General features: G+C 41.9%; 2 protein-coding genes across 3 annotated transcripts; both read right to left on the bottom strand.

Moving 5' to 3' along the window:
• Positions 1-71: 71 nt before the first annotated feature.
• Positions 72-11,967, bottom strand: znf292a (zinc finger protein 292a). Its single transcript, XM_084012769.1, has 8 exons — positions 11,667-11,967; positions 9,775-9,929; positions 8,502-8,580; positions 8,076-8,211; positions 7,763-7,965; positions 7,453-7,589; positions 6,790-6,931; positions 72-6,647 (listed from the first exon to the last, which is right to left on the bottom strand). The coding sequence occupies exons 1-8, from the start codon at positions 11,814-11,816 to the stop codon at positions 501-503; spliced, it is 7,149 nt and encodes a 2,382-aa protein (XP_083868895.1). The 5' UTR covers positions 11,817-11,967; the 3' UTR covers positions 72-500.
• A 1,023-nt stretch (positions 11,968-12,990) lies between these two features.
• On the bottom strand, positions 12,991-14,519 carry cga (glycoprotein hormones, alpha polypeptide). 2 transcript variants are annotated; one of them, XM_084013440.1, is made up of 3 exons: positions 14,394-14,519; positions 14,029-14,225; positions 12,991-13,227 (listed from the first exon to the last, which is right to left on the bottom strand). In XM_084013440.1, the coding sequence occupies exons 1-3, from the start codon at positions 14,485-14,487 to the stop codon at positions 13,153-13,155; spliced, it is 366 nt and encodes a 121-aa protein (XP_083869566.1). In that variant the 5' UTR covers positions 14,488-14,519; the 3' UTR covers positions 12,991-13,152. The 2 variants fall into 2 exon arrangements, with proteins under 2 accessions (XP_083869566.1, XP_083869567.1); XM_084013441.1 differs by having other exon boundaries at positions 12,993-13,227; positions 14,041-14,225.
• Between the last annotated feature and the right edge of the window lie 2,832 nt (positions 14,520-17,351).

The following is a 17,351-nucleotide window of genomic DNA, read 5'->3' as shown; positions in this document are numbered from 1 at the left end:
ATATTGTATACTGTTGGTTGTCAATACCTACACACACACACACACAACACAAAAGGTCTGCAGACAATATGTTTACAAAAAGAAACAGTAACATTTTATTGAACACTTTGTGGAAGACATGTAAATATTACAGATAGGTCTACTAGTGTTGAAAAAGGATGAAATAAATACAAACAGAACTTGAAATCCCATAGGGATATATAAAAACATAGTTTTTCTTTAAAAGTCTCCATTTAGCAAAACAAAAAAAAACATCTTCAGTACTAAGCATAAATACAAACATGTTTCTAAAATCTATGCCCTATAGATTACCTGGTTATTATAACTAACATACATACTTAAAATCATCCAAGACATTTTTTCATTAAGTACAAAATAAGCCATTTCATCGTTAACTGTGACCATTACTGTTACCAGTTGGAAATCTGATGCATTAACAAACCATTCTGCAGCATAACATCTCAAATCCTGAGTGAGATCGAGTTGAAAACAAAATATCGCTATGATCCGCTATAGAGCCACTTTTTTATTATGACTATGGGCTTCATGTCTTGTAGCTGCTTTAGCAAAAGATCAGCACCGTCTGAAAGTGTTTTGTCCATGACGATTTTGACATTGCTCACTGATTTGAGATTGAGGGGATTTCTGAAGTCTACTAGATGTTCATAGCCTCTGAAATCATCTGTTAATTTATTTTTTATTGCAGATTTCTGTTTGTTAGTTTGCTGTCTTTTGGACGGCAGTTCAGCACTAGATTTGTCGCTTAATTTGCGTTTGGAAGTGTTGGTTGACTCTGAGGTTTCCAAAAACTTAAGGAAAGAGTCCTCAAGTCCTAAAGGCTTGAAAGACCCCGGCATAACCCCGTCGTCGCGTTGTTCTTGGGCTGTAGGGGTACCAGGATTTGAGTTCTCTCTTGAACTGTTAACAGTCGAACGGTTCCTAAGGGTCTGCATCCTCTCTGGACACGCAGGTGTAGGTTGTGCAGGCTTTCTGGGACGGCCTCTTTTAGTTCCTTCTGTCCCAGTGGAAGCTTGAGATTCTGCACTATCATCGTTGGACAGCTTGCTGTCTTCTTGGCCTATTCGATCCACCAGCTCATCCGTTTTCCCGTCGCTGGATTTCTCATTGTCATCTGGGTCCGTCTCCTCAGAAGATGAGCTCGATGCACCCTCTGATTTGCTTGAGTCTTTGAATCTGGCACGTGAATACTTTTTGCAGAAAATGAACTGGCTCCTGTGGTCTTCGATGTATCTTTCTGTGAGGCCATGAGTGGTGTAATGCTTAAATATACTTCTTTCAGCCCGCTCCACTGCATCACAGCCTATTATCATGCATGGGTACTGCAGGGAGGACTTCTTGGTGCACATGGCTGACGCTTCGTCATGTGATTTTAGTGTAGGCTTTCCAAAACTAGTCCAGTGTTCAATGGACTTCCCGTCTTTCTTTTTAGTGTTTTTCTTCTTCACTTTGAATTTGCTTTCAACGTTCTCTTTCCCGTTTGCCCCCGGGAAGAGCCCGATCGATTTAGTCCGTCTTCCGTCGCTTGTTTTCGGATCATAAACATATCCATGCTTTTTTATCAGGTGACGCAGGAGGTTTGATTTCGTAGTGTAAACGCGGTCACATGCCTCATACTGGCACTTGAACGTTTGATCAACTGAGCCGCTCTCAGATATGGCGATTTCCTTGTGGTAATTCTTAATGTGCTCGATGTACTTCTCCACCGAGTTGAAGGGCAGCGCGCACTCTGGCCGGTCACAGTTGAAAGTCCCAATGGTCATGCTGGCCATCATGGCGGTGGCTTTGTCGCGGGTAAACTTGTGAAGTAAGAGGTAATGCTGCACTAACCTTGTGATTCCCATGAACACCCTTGAACAGTTCTTCACTTGACACCTGACCTCATCATCTTTGTCTATATTCTGATGGCTCTCTTGTCCATTTTCAATACTCGTTTTTTCAGTGTCGGGTTCGAGTTTGCTCGGGGGCAGGGACGCCTGATGCATTGCCCTGTAATGGAGAATCAAGTTTTGCTGGATGGTGAATGCGGCAGTGCATCCTTCGTGAACACAGCGATATGGTCTGTATGGACTGTAGGCGTCTATTTCACACATTTTGAGACTCAGCCTTTTCTGATGTTTCTCCTTCCTCTGGTGTTCATCCTTTATTGGTGTGTTTTTGGAGCTGCTGGGTTTCTCCGGGGAGGATGAAGCAGATTCATTAGACGGGCTGGACATTGACTCGTTCATTTTGCTAAACGATGCATCGGATCGCCCTGCGTGTTGCTTCTTCGATTTGCCAACAGGACTGAGTTTCTCATGTAAACCGTATTTCTGTTTCCCATCTGGACTCTTGTTTACAAAAGCCATGTTAGGTTGCTCTGGGGAGTTCTCCAGAACCGATGCTTCCACCTCACAGAATGAGCCGTCAGTCATGTAGTGTTGAGGTGGTGGTAGTTGTGCAACAATGGAAACCTCAGGCATGAATCCCTCTTTAACTGCATCTCCTGGTGAAGTCATTTGAGAAATTTGTGGATTGTTCTCATTGTCTGTTTGAGGTGCAATTGCAAAGTCGAGTGGTTCTTGTTTTATAGCAGACAACACGATTGTAGACTGTGTCGTGTGACTGGTATTTGCATCAGTGGTCACACGGCTAATACATACGTCGTCTTTGTTAAGTCTAAACGCACGCCTGTTTCGAGCACTGATCCTTAGCTTCTGTATCTCTGCCTTCGACAATCGGTGGACTTTTTCATAGTGAATTCTCAAACCTGTCGTTCTCGTGAATGTTTTGGGGCAAATCTGACAAGGATACGGAGAAAGTTTGGATGGGGTTTTCTTTAGATCGTCTATCATCTCATTAGTGTAATCATGCATTTTACTCAAGTGTTTGAATAACGCTTCCTTTGTCATGAATGAGTACTCACACTCATCTTGGTCACATTTAAACGGTTTGGGGATCTTTTCAGAAGGCTTGTCGTCGCTTTTACTCAGCATCTTACTTTTTTCCATGTCATGGGCTGTATCATGATGACTGACATTTTGCTCTAACGCCAGGGCACTCCTCATCTTCCCTTGCGCAGCTTCAATCAAATCCAACCTCTGAAAGGCATGTGATATTTCCATCAAGTGATCCTCTTGATAATGTAGGGCTGGATTAGCCATCTCTCCGGCCTTCTGTTGCTGGTTTTCAGGGTTTTCACTTATGGCGTCTGAATAGTCCATTATATTTGTGTTTTGGGGCTCCTGTTTCAACACCATGGGGGAAGTCAAAGTGGTCAAGCTAGACGATTCCTGTGAGAAATCACCATTTGACATGAATGTCGCTCCGTTAGTATCGGGGACATGGGGGTCATTGAGAAAATCAAGGAAAGATGTTGGCAGATCAGCAGTTAGGTCAATTTCATCTACGGGTCTGCACTGCGAGCGTTTGGATAAGTGACCACCAAGAGACTTGGTGCTTGTGAACTCTCTGAAACATCTCCTGCAGATTACTTTTCCATCCTTAATAATGGCTGGCCATTTGGTTCGCTTGCTCAACCTACCGCGTTTTCCTTTCTGCAAGTCAGAGTCTGCGGCCTTTTCATCGGACGGAGCAGCCTCGAGGTCGGCAGTAAGACAGTCGTCTTCGTAAGGGAAATCTGTGTGACTGCCGCTGTTTGGACTGAGCATGCCATCAACAGAGTTGTCCATCTGTTCGTAACATGGAATGGACACATTCTCTGTTTTAATTATTTCATGTGTAGCTTTTAATGAACCTTGGGCCTCTGGGCTCAGACTCTTCATGGGCATATCAACTGATGAGCCTTGAGTAGGACAAGAGTTTTCACTCTGTGCATATGGAGTGTGGTAACTTCCATCAGGGAGGCTATCAAATGTTGAGATACTGTTTCCATTATCCAACTGGCTTGTTACACTTGCACTGCTTTTCCCCACATCGACGCTGTCTTCGCTGCCCTCTGGATGCATTAGTCCATACTGATGGCCCCCGTTGTGCATTTGCCCGCCATTGTCGAGCATCAGAGAACTGGACACATACTGAGACATCAAACTTGAAACGGAAGGAGCGTTTGACATAGAGGGACCATGTGTAGCTGCCACTGAATGATCTCTATCAGACGGAAGAGACACTGTGGTGGGATAAGGGTCCGCCTGCCATTGAGGATAGTTCCGAGGGGGGTACTCGTTCATGTTGAAGGCATCTGGATAGCAGTTATTCATGGGAGGTGAAGACCATGACTGGGACATGTCTGACTGCATCATTCCGCAGGCATTATTTGAGTTTCCCCACGCCGGGTACAGTGTGGGGTTCACCATTGGAGTGATAGGCACAGGCTCCATTGATCCAGGATAACACTGGGCAGGTGAGGTGGAAGATCCCATTGGGTAATCCATTTGCTGCATCCCAGGTTTGTTGCATAGTATTCCTGGTTGATTTGGCGGCCTGTTCCCCTGGTTCTGAGACTGATTCGGTGAAGTTGGCCCGCTTGGTACCTTCTTTGCTGTAATTTTGGCTACTTTGTTATATTTCTTCGCCAATTTCCAGTCTTCAAATATTTCAGGGTGTTGCTTCTTCACGTGCCTCGACAGACTTTTGTTCGTACTGTATGCCCTCGTGCATTCATTATATGGACAGCAATGCAGGTTCTCATCGTTGCCAGTAGTAACAGCAGGTGTGCCGGAAGGATATCCTTGCAGTGAACAAGGAATTTCGGTCTTTATTTGACTTGGAGAAATCATTTGCGGAATCGCTTTTGGAAGTTTGTTGCCTTGTACGTTATTAAGTCCCTCTCCTTGTTGACTTGCCACAGGGTTTGTTGCATTTGTCACATGATTTACTGGAGGGATATCAGCTTGCCCAGCCATAGTATGATGTGCATGAGGAGCCTCCGGTGCTGGTTTCACAGAAGCAGATGCTGGAGTGGGGTTTGTCAGCGGAGTGTAGCATTTCTCTGGTTCTTTCATGTCAGGATCTGCAGCAGGATTCAGCATGCTTTCAATTGAGTGTTTCACTCTCACAGGAATAGGTTCTTTAGCAAGCTCTGGTAATCTGCTTGGTGATGAGTTTTCCTTTGTTTCCTCCATCATATATACACCTGTGTTCAGCCTCTCAATGCAGACAACTGTAGAACAGGTGTCTTCGTTGCTCTGGCTGCTCTCAGGTGGTGGTTCTACTTTTAAAGTATCAGGGGGGTTTTGATTTGTGTTGGGCAAACTCTTTACTGCATCGTCTGTACTATGATTCTCTTGGTGAGACAAGAATTGAGACTGCGAGTAGAATATTTTCCCACAGTTTTCAGTTTGGCAGGTGTAAGTAAGGTAATGCTGAGCCTCATGATCATACAACAGGTAGGCCTCACTGAAAACCTGACCACAGTTAGGGAACATGCACTGGGCTTTAAATTCAGGATGCATTTTTCGATGCATTAGAAGCTCCGAATTGGAGTTAAAGTTGGCCTTGCAATCTAACTGTATGCAGATGTATGGCTTGCTGCCACAGTGCATCTGCAAATGATCATTAAGATGTCTGACATTAACAAACTGCCGTCTGCAATACTGGCACACCACTTTCTGTTTTTGAATCTCTAAAAACCTCATGGCCTCTTCGTCGTCCTTGTGAGACCGGACGTGAGCCATGAGGTTGCGGAAAAACTTGAAAGCCTTGGAACAGTTTTTGACAGGACAGAAGCAGTCTTGACTTATATGCGTGTCAGATGTAGTTTGTTCTATCTTAACTGGAGGCGCCAACTGGTTGCCGGTTTGAGGTTCAATTTTAACAGGACTAATGCTCACCTTGGCAGCGACTTTTGAATGTTTTGATGGACTTTTAGGGGACTGAGGTGGTTTGGTTACCTTCCTAGCGGCTTTCATTGCAGCTAGTCTCTCTTTGCAAGATTGCTTTACATGCGATGCTACATGTGGCTCTAAAATCTCCCTAGTTTCAAAACTGTCAGCACAAATTGGACAAAGATACACTCCATCTTTGAAGTGCTTCTGCGCGTGGCGAACAATTCTGTGACCCAAGAACTCCTTGTCACATAAAACACAATACTGCATGTAGGCTCGCCAATTTCTGAACCGGGCAGACACAAAACCCTGCTCGCGAAGTTTTTTAGCCTCTCTGTTCTTTTCTTTTTCATCCGTTATTTCATTGAGTTCATTTGTAGTGGTTAGCAGGAAATCCTCCAGGTCTCTGTATTCAGGGAGTTTGCCAAGTGCATTTTCCACCTCCTGTTCATCTGTGTCATTGAGTGTGTCAATAGATGACACAATAGCTGCCTCCTCTCCCATCAGTGCCAAGCAGTTGCGTTTCAGTGTTTTCCAGTCCCAGAACTCTGGATCAAAAGGCCACTGTGTCTTGAAGGCCAGAAGTAACTCACAGCGTAAAGAATTGGGAACTGGTAGACTCCCATCTTCCTCAGGCTTTTGGTCGGGTTCGTTGTACAGTGACTCCACAGCGTAATATGAGTCAACGGTGGGCTGGAGGAGGAACTCTGTCAGCTGGCATGCACGCTTAACCTCTAGATCACTTGGCAAAAGGCAGGAAATAGTCTTGCAGATGGTGGACTTGCTATCTTTATGGTCACCGGATGTCATTTTCAGAGCTTGAATGCACATTTCCACACACACTGGAAGCCCCACCTCTCCAACCTACAAGAGAAAAAAAGAAGCAACATATATTCCAAGGGTTTTATTTTAAGGCCCATTTAACAGATGTTGTTGTTGGTGTGAATGGTCATCTATAAGGGTTCTACAGTCAGCTACAAATAAGACTATAGGTGGTTTCTCTTACCTCATTTTGGATTACTTTGATTAGAAACAAAATATGACAGACGCTCCTGCAGAGAAGAGCCATCTCTTTGCTGTGTCCGAGAAATGCATCAGCCGACGACTCTAAACGCATGAGTAGCTTACTCCAGAACAGTGTGAGTTCCCTGCAAGACATCACGAATACAACTGTGAAAAACGACTCTTATTTTCATTATTGTGCACATGATCATAACCACATAACCCTGGTCCTCCCGAACCTCCATTGGCTCCCTGTCCCACAACGCATCAGATTCTAACTCCTCCTCCCTCATAAAGCCAAGCCTACCTAACCGACCTGCTCCCCCACCACCACACTCCTTCCAATAGCCTTCTTTCCTCTGATGCTATCCTCCTCTCCCACCCCATCAGGACCAAAAACCAAACCTGGGGTGATAGAGCCTTATACAGAGCTGCAACCTCCCGCTTGCACTCTCTCCCAAAAAACATCAGAGACTGCACCCATCCATCCACAACTTAAAATTCACCTATTTACATCTGCTTCTAATGTGACTCATGTCTGTTTGTTTCTATTTTAACTGTAGAATACCATGAAAAGCCTCTCTATCAGTAAAATGTATTGTTAATATTCCTGAGAGTAAATCTGTGAGTCTTCTAGGATTTATCTGAAACAAACAGCAACACTTACCAGGCACAATAAACATCTCCTTGAAGTAGCTGTCGCTTGAGAAAGGCAGAACATAAGCAGAGAGCTCCTTTCTCGTCTCCCTCTGACTCCAAGTTGCAGATCATCTCAAGAGCATCTTTACAGTCAATTGATGCAATCTATTACAAAGAAAGAGAGAAAATATCAAATAAATGGTCAATTTAATTGAAATCAAATAACTATATGTCACATTTTACAACTTTGTGGGGACATTTTCTTATAAAATTATGAAGTGTTAAATGTAATAACTTAGTGTGTACAAGGAACTGTGTTGCTGCGTTTCATTTCTTACCTCTTCCATTAGCTGCTCCTGACTTTTTGTCATGCAGATGCAAAGCAAGTAGATTTGCTTAAAGTTTCCTTTTCCTTCATATCCCGGATACTCCGAACACATCTTCGCAAGTACAGCAGCTTTATCAACACTGTCCACTTTGATTAGGTGCTTTATTCTCATGTTCACAAGCGTGGCACCTTCCAACTCAAGATACTCGTGAACTAAGAAACAAACCGCCAAATCAAAAGAGACAGGAGTCAGAAACTGCAGATGAGAAGCATGCAATTACAGCTGCCAGCGCAGTGCATCTTCAAACCTGGTGAGGACTAACCTTGCTCAGTTTGAGGGATTTGATTGGACAGAATGCTGCTCAGTGTGGTGTTGGACCAGACGCCATCCTGTTGCGCCAGAGCTGAGAGCAGGCAAAGCTGTGCACTCCCACTTTCTTGTAAAAGGCTGTGTGCCAACTGCAACACAACACAAATGAAGATGTAGTAACCTAATTACTAAAACGTCAGTGAGTCATACTACTGTAACACAGTCAAGAGCCTTAAAATTATTGTAATGACAATGTTATTGTAGTGAAAGTGTCACAATTCAATAGTTTACATTTCTTCAAAAGCAAGATTGAACAGAACATTTGTTTTTAATGCTTTTGAATGATGAGCTAAACCAAATGCAGTCTTATTATTTAACAACTTTTCTTTACTTATCGCTGCAAATATAAACCTCAGAAGAATTCCCTGAGAATACTGACCTTAATGGAGGACTGAAACTCCTCCCATAAGGCACCAGGGACATGCTGGGGCATTAAGAGCAGCAGCTCCGCACAGCTCCTGTGAATCCAACACAGTCATTTGTTAAAGCCACATTTAGGTCAAGGATGTGCACACACTCCACAAGTTAAGAATATCTATTCAAACGTGTGCTGCTGTAAAGTCAGTGTGGCGTTTTGGAAATATAATAAATATGTCAAACAGGAAAAATGGGGGTGTAAATCAGCAGCAGTGAGACACTTGAGATATAGGGATCAATATAGGTGTGCTTCCAGGTGTTATTAAATAGCCCCTGTTGTTTTTCATATGGTAGGAAGAAAACCCGCTCAGAGTGGCCAGATCAGTAATTGTAATCAATAATTTACAAAAAGGAAGTTACATCCTTGACTTTGATTGATTTTTTGACATTGATTCCCTTCATTTTGTGTTGAGTGTGATGCATTGCGTCTCCATGTACAAAGTATACTGTAGTGTGCAGCTCATCCCAAATATGTCAAAGCTCCCCATTTCTATTCTGATTACAGCCTCAAGGACTGCCTTCATAGCTATTTCAAGATCACATGGTGTGAATTGCAGAGTAGTTCCTGTTTAATGTTTGCAGAGTATTTCAGAACTTTTCGTATCTCAATATACTTTTGGATTTAAGTGGGGTTTTTTTTGTTTCATTCATATTGTCAAATATTTTGCATCTTTCATTTGCAATCACAAATAACTAATGTTAGGGAAATCTGTTAATGTTTTGTTACACCGATGTTGTGGTCTTGTTTGGCTCTTACTGCCAGTATTTTTAATTAAAGTAATTGACTAAAATCGGCATCTCTACTGTCACTAACTTGACTACTCCCGGGATCACTCCCTGATTTGACAATTTAATAAAATTGAATTGAATTGAATTGAATTTTGTTACGCGTTTCTGAAATAAAATTTAGAAAATCGTATATATCGGATTTTTTAATCAACAAACATTTGTATCGGTATCGGCCTTCAAAATCCTTTATCGGTCGGGCTCTACTAAGGTGTAATGTCAGGTGTATGTCGGAAATCTATAACACATTATTTGCCACATCAACTCTACACAACAGGACATCTTAGACTTGACAAAGATGCTTTGCCCTACATACAATTGAGCATTACGTGTCATTAACGTGTAACACATAATACATGTCAAGTTCATAACTAAGATGCTGAAACTAACACAAATAATTCAGGATTGTGAGAAATCTTATTTCCACTAGCATCCATTTTCAGACTCACAGTGATAACTTTTCAAGTAGGAGTGGCACGTTTTCACATTCGGAGGAGAGACAGGAGGCGGCCTTGGCAAAGCTGAGGATGGCCACAGTGTAGACCTCCAGCAAAGGCAGTGGATCCTCATCAGTTTTCCAACGGCCAGCATTTTCCACAAGGACCTGGAAACATAATTCTACAGTTAGAATTAAAGGCATCCTAGTATAGAATAAGGGGCTAAAGATACCTGGAAAATGGAAAAATAAAAAGTTTGTAAAAACAAATAAATGTGTGTATGTCACTATTTATTTAACACTTAAACAATTAGACCTTCATCAAGCAAAACATTCTGTTTCTGGCTTCTTAAATGTGAGGACTGCTACTTTTCTATAATTTAGCATTTCGGTGGCCTTTTGCAGCTGCCTGGGGGAAAGAAAACTATTTGGATATAATAATTTTATGCCAAAAAACTTTGAGTCATAATCATGATAGCATCAAAATCAAGCTGTGTGAAAAGAATGATCTCATTCATCTGCAATAGCACTGAACACAAAGATGTGATAGCAATTTAGATCCAATGGAAAACTTTTGACTTTTTGCTTCTCGCTAACTTTTTGAGGATGAAAAAAATACATAATCTCACAAACGATCAATGAAGAAAAGACTTCGGTTATTATATACGGATTACATAATCCAACCAATATGCAGGTATTTGCGACAAAAAGAGCCAAAGTTAAGCGCGGCACTGCAAAAAAAAAAATGGTCCTCCCTCTTTTCCCCCCATATTATCCACTCCAAGTAACGCGTAACGTTCATCAATCAAAACTCGCAATATTACATCCACAACCAAATATTCATAGAGATCCATTTAAATCTGAATGCCACCATTATTCCTCCATCATGCCCTAACTGCTCACAACTACATGCAGCCCGAGGCTCGTCCCCTTTTGCTCAAATAACTTTTAAGTTGAATGGATTCCTCGCTGCCGGTGGATTTTTGGGGGATGGAAATAAAAAACCAACAGTCAAAACTAACGTGCTGACAGCAATCCTTATAGTATCCGAGGAAATATCAGCTACACGGAGGACCTCGCGTTATATTTTTCGTGGCCAGGGCAAATTAATGAGGAGGATGTGTAATGGAGTCAGTGACCACTGCCACACTTTCCCTTTTTAAATCACTGCCTCAGTCAGCTGCAGGCAGATCGGTCGCTAGAACATTGACATCAATTTAACATCTTTAGCTGTTGCTGGCTATACGAGTGTAATAAACATCTCGGCTGGTGTGGTTAGCGGGATTAATTAGTGCAAAAGGCCTGGGCTAGCACCTTGGAAAAAAATCATTGATCTTTCCGTACAATAAAAGAGCTTCACAAAAGTAACCCCTTTTTACACCAAGCTAAAAAAAAAAAACCCAAACCAGCATAGAGATGCAGCGTTATAACGTTTGAATGATCATTTCTACGGACAACACAAGCGTATAATTTAGTGCATCAGTGCAATCGCCCTGTAAAATCTCGCTAACGTAGCTACCCTTTTTTTTTTTTTTTTTTTTTTGCACAGCATGACCACTGCACAGGACAGGGGGACCCTGCATACCAGCTAGCAACATTCATCTGCTATTAGCTATCTGGCCTGGAAAATACGAGTAATACGTGCACGGCGCGCACACATCGGCGTGACTTCTCGCCGCGTGGATAGCCAGACTTTGCAAATAAGTTCATGCCACGGACAAACATCATTGAACGAATGGCTGAAAACCACTGAGGACTTTTTTCCCCATCTTGAAATGCCAGGAAGCTAACCAGGCAGCTAGCTCTTTAGCTACATTGTTGTAGCAAACGTAGACGCGCATCCTCGGCCAGGAAGCCAGAGGGGCTGCAGGCTGCCCGGGATGAGCAGCAGGAGAACGGGCTAACCTGGCAAAACTCCTGGCAGAAATGCAGAGAAGCTTCCAGCGGAGACCGTGAGCTCTCTTTCAAAGCTGTGGTCAGACCCTGGAACCGCTCTCGGAGCTCCTCGATGGCTTTCCGTGTGTCATATTCCTTTTCTGTCTCCCCCTCCGCCATCTTCACAACAATCACGACCGCGTACGCACAGATGTTACGCTGCCAGACCCGCACACGCACGCGCACGCAGAGGGGGAAGGGAGAGCACACAGTGTGCTCCCCATACACATACCCCTGATGTCAACAAAGCATCCGTGGCCTTACAGTGATCGCACTCTGCACACAGACTGGTGAAATGTTAGTAGGACTGAACTACTGCTGGACCCCCCTGAAGACTCCATGCTTTTACCGGCAAAGATCCGGCAGGTCAGCCATGACATCCAGGCACAGCATCATTAGACAAACCTTCAGCATGGAGCAAAATCTACGATATTTTTGCAAACGTTTTATTCAACCATTATTATCCAATATATTTTTTTACATAGGTGCGATATTCTGTCTTTCCTTTCCGTCCAGAATAGTCCAAGTGCACCAGCATCAGCTCCACCAACGTCCCTGATTCATTCAGTTTGACCTGGTCGAGGATACTAGAGGTCACATGTTTACTAACAGGGGTCAGTCAGCTGAAAGACTCCTAGTTAATCTCCTGGTCTAAAAGTCAACGTGTAACTTAGCAGAAGTGGCATGAAAGTGTTATGATTACGTTATTAAATAATGAGGAGCCAAAAGAAATAACTTTAAGAATGAGGGCAAAATATAACTGGTTATCGTTTAGTTCTAGGATGTCGTTTTTAAATGTTGTATTACCCTCAAACATGGCTAAATTAATTTACACAAATAGACGGCTTTACACATCGACATCTACACACACTAGAAATTAATTAAGAATTTAATTTTAAAATGATTTTAGTTTTTCCATCATTTCATCAGGAGATGAAGTTTTCTCAGTTGTCATGGAATCATAGAGGTTAAAACCTCTATAATGTTTCCTTTTTTGAGCAAGATTACTTCTCTCTGATGCTGGCTTTAATTTCAGTTCTGTTCGGCCACGTCACATATATTTTAGCTGATTGGAGAGTCTTTCATGGCACAAACCTGTTATTCACCTCAAAGTAATTTTTCACTTCCAGACAGTTACTTATGATCTATTCCTTACATTACTTTCATTTTAACAGAGACGGTCGTCCAAAGCCAGACCCAACATCTTAGATTCCACTGTAAGACACATGCAACATCTGGTTTGCACATTTTATTTGCTTTTCAATCTAATGAATCATATATATATATATCTATCACTGCAAATATAGACTAATTACACAGACACAGAACTGCTACAAAAATGTCATCTGGCAACACATGAACAGACATGTTAAAACAGAAATGAGCTTGTGCAAATTAAAAGAAACACATTTTGTTGCCAAGCTGAGTGCTGCAGAATGGTCTCCAGTTCCCATCTTCATATCTTGTGAAATAAGCAGGTGCTGCAGTGGCACTTTGTATGGTTTCTCACCGGTATGGGACCCACCTCTGTCTGGAGGAGGATAAGATGCAGAGGAAGACACAGTGATTATTCCCAAAGTCATCAATCTTAAGCAGTAAGCAGTAAATATGTCTGATCAAAATGCTCTTTTTAGCAAACCAAATTAAAGTACTCAAATCTTTCATTTAAGTAAACATTATAATACCGCAATGACTCTTTTACAAGTGAAATCACTGCATTTAAGGTGCAGAAGTATTATCAGCAAACTATTAATTATCAACACATTAGACATAGATCTGACCAGAATGAACAGGAGGAATTAGATTATTGTTTGAAGACAGACTGAAAACATGTTAACCCTATATTTTAAAGAATAACAAAAAAATAAGTGTGACCATTCTGCAGACATTGGCCCCTGTGACTGATCTCATAGTTCTGCGATGCAGATCTGCATTCCCATTTTTGTGAAGTATTGGATAAATGGACCTCAAACTGTAAAGCATCTGAAAAGTTTGAGGTAAACGTCTCTTTGTTGGAACTACTCACAATCCTTTCAGTTAAGTACAAGTACCTCAAATGTTTTCCTTTATTACTGCTGACCTAACAAGCCCAACAACACCGCTGAAATATCCTTATTGATCTGAACATAAAATAGAATCTAAAAAAATGTAAACACAAAAAATATATCACAAATATTTCCAATGTGTTTTCAGATGAAATTTATTTGCAGATTTTGGGTAAATCGTTAGTCAGCATAATAGTTCCCTACTGTCAGTCATTTAAATCATATTATTACCTCTACCATGTAAATAAAATAGGAACAATATTTAGAGTTTTCCTGACGTGTCTTACCTGCACCTGCACCTCATAGCTCTCCTTTGCGACACAGCACGTTGCCTCTGAGGTGATGTTCTTTGGGATCATCATCGTCTTCATGGTCATGAGAGGGGTTGGGTACGCCCTGGAGAAGCAGCAGCCCATGCACTGGTAGATCGGACGCTCCCTCGAGAAAACACGGTTCTTTCTCAGCGTGCACTCCTCACAGCCCACTGGAGAAAGACGAAAAACGATTGATCACAGGCAGCTTGTGATATAGTGCCTGATCTGAGATCATAAAAAAAGTGTACGTTCTTCCCGAATAGAGAAAAGCAGATGGTTTGTGGACCCGAGAGGGGAGTAATTGACACATTAGTACATGTATTATAAAGACATCTTACTGCTTGATGAGTCTGTGTTGGGGTAAGAATCGGCGATGTAAAGAAAAAAAGACAACAGCAGAAGAGACAGTCCAGCAGATTTCACTGAGCCCATTGCAACAGTTACCTAGTAATACAGAGACAAAAGAGAACGGTCAAACAAAAATCTGTTGAGTCAAAGCATGATTAGTTCAGAGATAGAGCCGGAGCATCACCGTGTTGAGAGAATATTCCCCCTTCATAGTGCGTCCTTGCAGGTTAGGTTTTTATCTGGGACTTCTGCTTCCCTTCATGTTGTTTTATACCCACGTCCCTCAGTCGGTGGCCATTTCCTGGATTAGGTGAAACCTACACAACCTTATCGGCGATCTCGCTGACTCACAGGCCACTTTGCTCCCTTTTCTCATAATCCCTCTAAAGGACAAAATGATAAGAACAAATCATGGAAAGTCAAAACACATTTCCATCATCCTTCCATCCTGACTATGGATGGCGCATTTAATCCCTGGGGTTTTTGTTAAGTGGGGGCTGTTATTATTTGTCATGTCACAGCGAAGGGACAGTCATTAGTTTGAGTTTTTCTTGGGCATTTCAGTTTGCTGCAGAAAGGCCATTTGTAGGGCTGTGAGTGGCCGGAAAAGTGTCTTATTATGAAGAGTGTATGTTGGAATATCACTTTTAAAGCAATGTCCTCACTCAAGTCATCACAGACTTATTCAAACACTTGTTGGATCCATTCATCTTGTCAGTATTGAAAGAACAGCATCACAATTTTTCATCCATCCATCGTCTACCACTTATCCTGTACTCAACCGATCCCAGCTGACATTGGGCGAAGGGGGAGATCACCCTGAACAGGTCGCAATAGGTCGCATACACAGGCCTAACATGTAAAAACAGACAACCATTCACACTCACATTCACACCTACGGGCAATTTAGAATCATCTATTAACCTATCCCCACCCTGTCCATGTCATTAGACCGGGGGAGGAAGCCGGAGAACCCGGAGAGAACCCACACAGAAGGAACCTGGGACCCTCTTGCTGTGAGGCAACAGTGCTTCCCATAAAGCCCTCATAAATTTCCTATTTTCTAATTATTCTTCAAGATATAAACCTGTAGACTTTGACTTTTGACAATCCCATGATCTGTGTATTCCTTCCATTTATGTATTGATTATTTGATTAGTCAATAGACAAAACAATTTTGATACATGGTCATTGATAATCATTATTTGCAGCCCACATGCCGTTTTGACGGTGTATATATATGTAATAACTATTAGTGCCTTGTATCAGAACACAGATTTTTGAACTATTGGAATTCTGCAATTTATTTAAAGATAACAAATTGTATTTAAAAAATGGTAATACATAATACTTCCATGATACATTACAGGGTGCATTTATTGCGTGTATTCTTTTTACCCATTATTTGCCCAATATATTGTGGAAAAACTAATTTCAAAGCCGTAGCTTCTCCAAAACTGGAGGCATTGACGGACGGAAGGAGTTATGAATAAATGGAGAGATATCAGATTGTTGTCATGGAGTATCCATCTGTCCACCTCCAACATCCAAAATGTCAAGGTTGAATATGAATTTATTTTTTTTGTCTTGCGTCTGTTTACTTAAGTATCCGTGTCCTTTGTCCCGGTTGTGCTGGTGATAAATACATCGCCTAAGACGTGTAATTCAATAAGGGTTGAAGATGAGACGTTTTAAATTACGTGATGTTTAAAGCTGGGTTGTTGTTTTTATTTTAGCTTCTATCACAGCATTTGTAACGTTGCATTGTAAATAATAACCTATTTTGAAGGAGTTGAGGTGTGATTTGTTTAAGATACGAGAGATGAGATGTTGGGAGTGACATAAGATACCTGAAAGGACTGCTGTTGTACATTAAAGGCCAACAGCAGGTCATTGACAATGAAAAAGGCAACCAGATGAGAATAAAAGGCACAGAGGATTATTTGAGGAGATGTGCAGCTTCCCTCTCTCTATAATTGAGACCCATTGTCTGGGCCACCTGGTGATACACTGATATGGCTGGATGAGGACGAGAACCACAGACATGTGGGAAGCCCCAGGTGTAGTAAAGTGTAGACAAGGTCACGCTCGGAGAAACAATCGGATCCTCAGGGGGTCCCGTGTTGATGCTGTCACTGTTGCTGTGGAGGAGAGAGCATGGGAGGCACAGTGAGGTTAGCAGGTTTAACAATCTGTAGTTTACGGCAGAACAAAACTGAGCAATTCAAACCAGAGCAATCTTGCTGCATCCGTACAAAACTGTTTTCTTCAAATTATTATGACACATTTAATTTCTTTCACAAATCAAAGCGCCAATTTTATTGTATAGAACAATGTCTATAAGCAATTTCAAATCATGCATGCAGGCATACACATTTATCTTTTTGTATCTTAGAATGGTGCGTTGTAAGGAAAACACAAGACTGAAAGGGATGAACAGAGGAGGTTTGGCTAAGTTGTCCAGGAGCGGGATGATTTTTGCTTGGGACACTCTCTCCACACGGTGGCATGAGAGATCTGTAGTAGGATGGTTACGAGGAAGACAAAGCTTATTTGCAAAGCTTTTACTAAGCTGAAACTATTTGTTTATGTCAATTGATTCGTCTTTGTAACGCTCAGCTGTTCTCTTTTTGTGTCATTCAAAATGTTTTTATGTGTGAAATAAGTCGCATTTCTTTGTGAGACATTAATACTGATTGAGAAAATGCCAATCCTTCCGCTGCACTGTTCCTCAACAGCTGCACAAGTTATCCCTCTAAATATTCCAGCCACAATAATCCAGCTGTTACTGCTCTGTACCGATGAGGATTGAGTTTTATTATTGCAGCTCATGAGCCAAACCTTGATTCCGTGATTCACTCTCGCTGTGATGAAAATAGCAGATAACCTAATCCCAAATTCATACCATGCATCCTATTGTCACAACAATGTATTGCGTTTCAAAGTCA

This window comes from Eutrigla gurnardus, assembly GCF_963514095.1.
Source record: "Eutrigla gurnardus genome assembly, chromosome: 7".
Lineage (NCBI taxonomy): Eukaryota > Metazoa > Chordata > Actinopteri > Perciformes > Triglidae > Eutrigla > Eutrigla gurnardus.
Note: the sequence above shows the minus strand (reverse complement) of the source record. Positions and strands in the feature narration are given on the sequence as shown.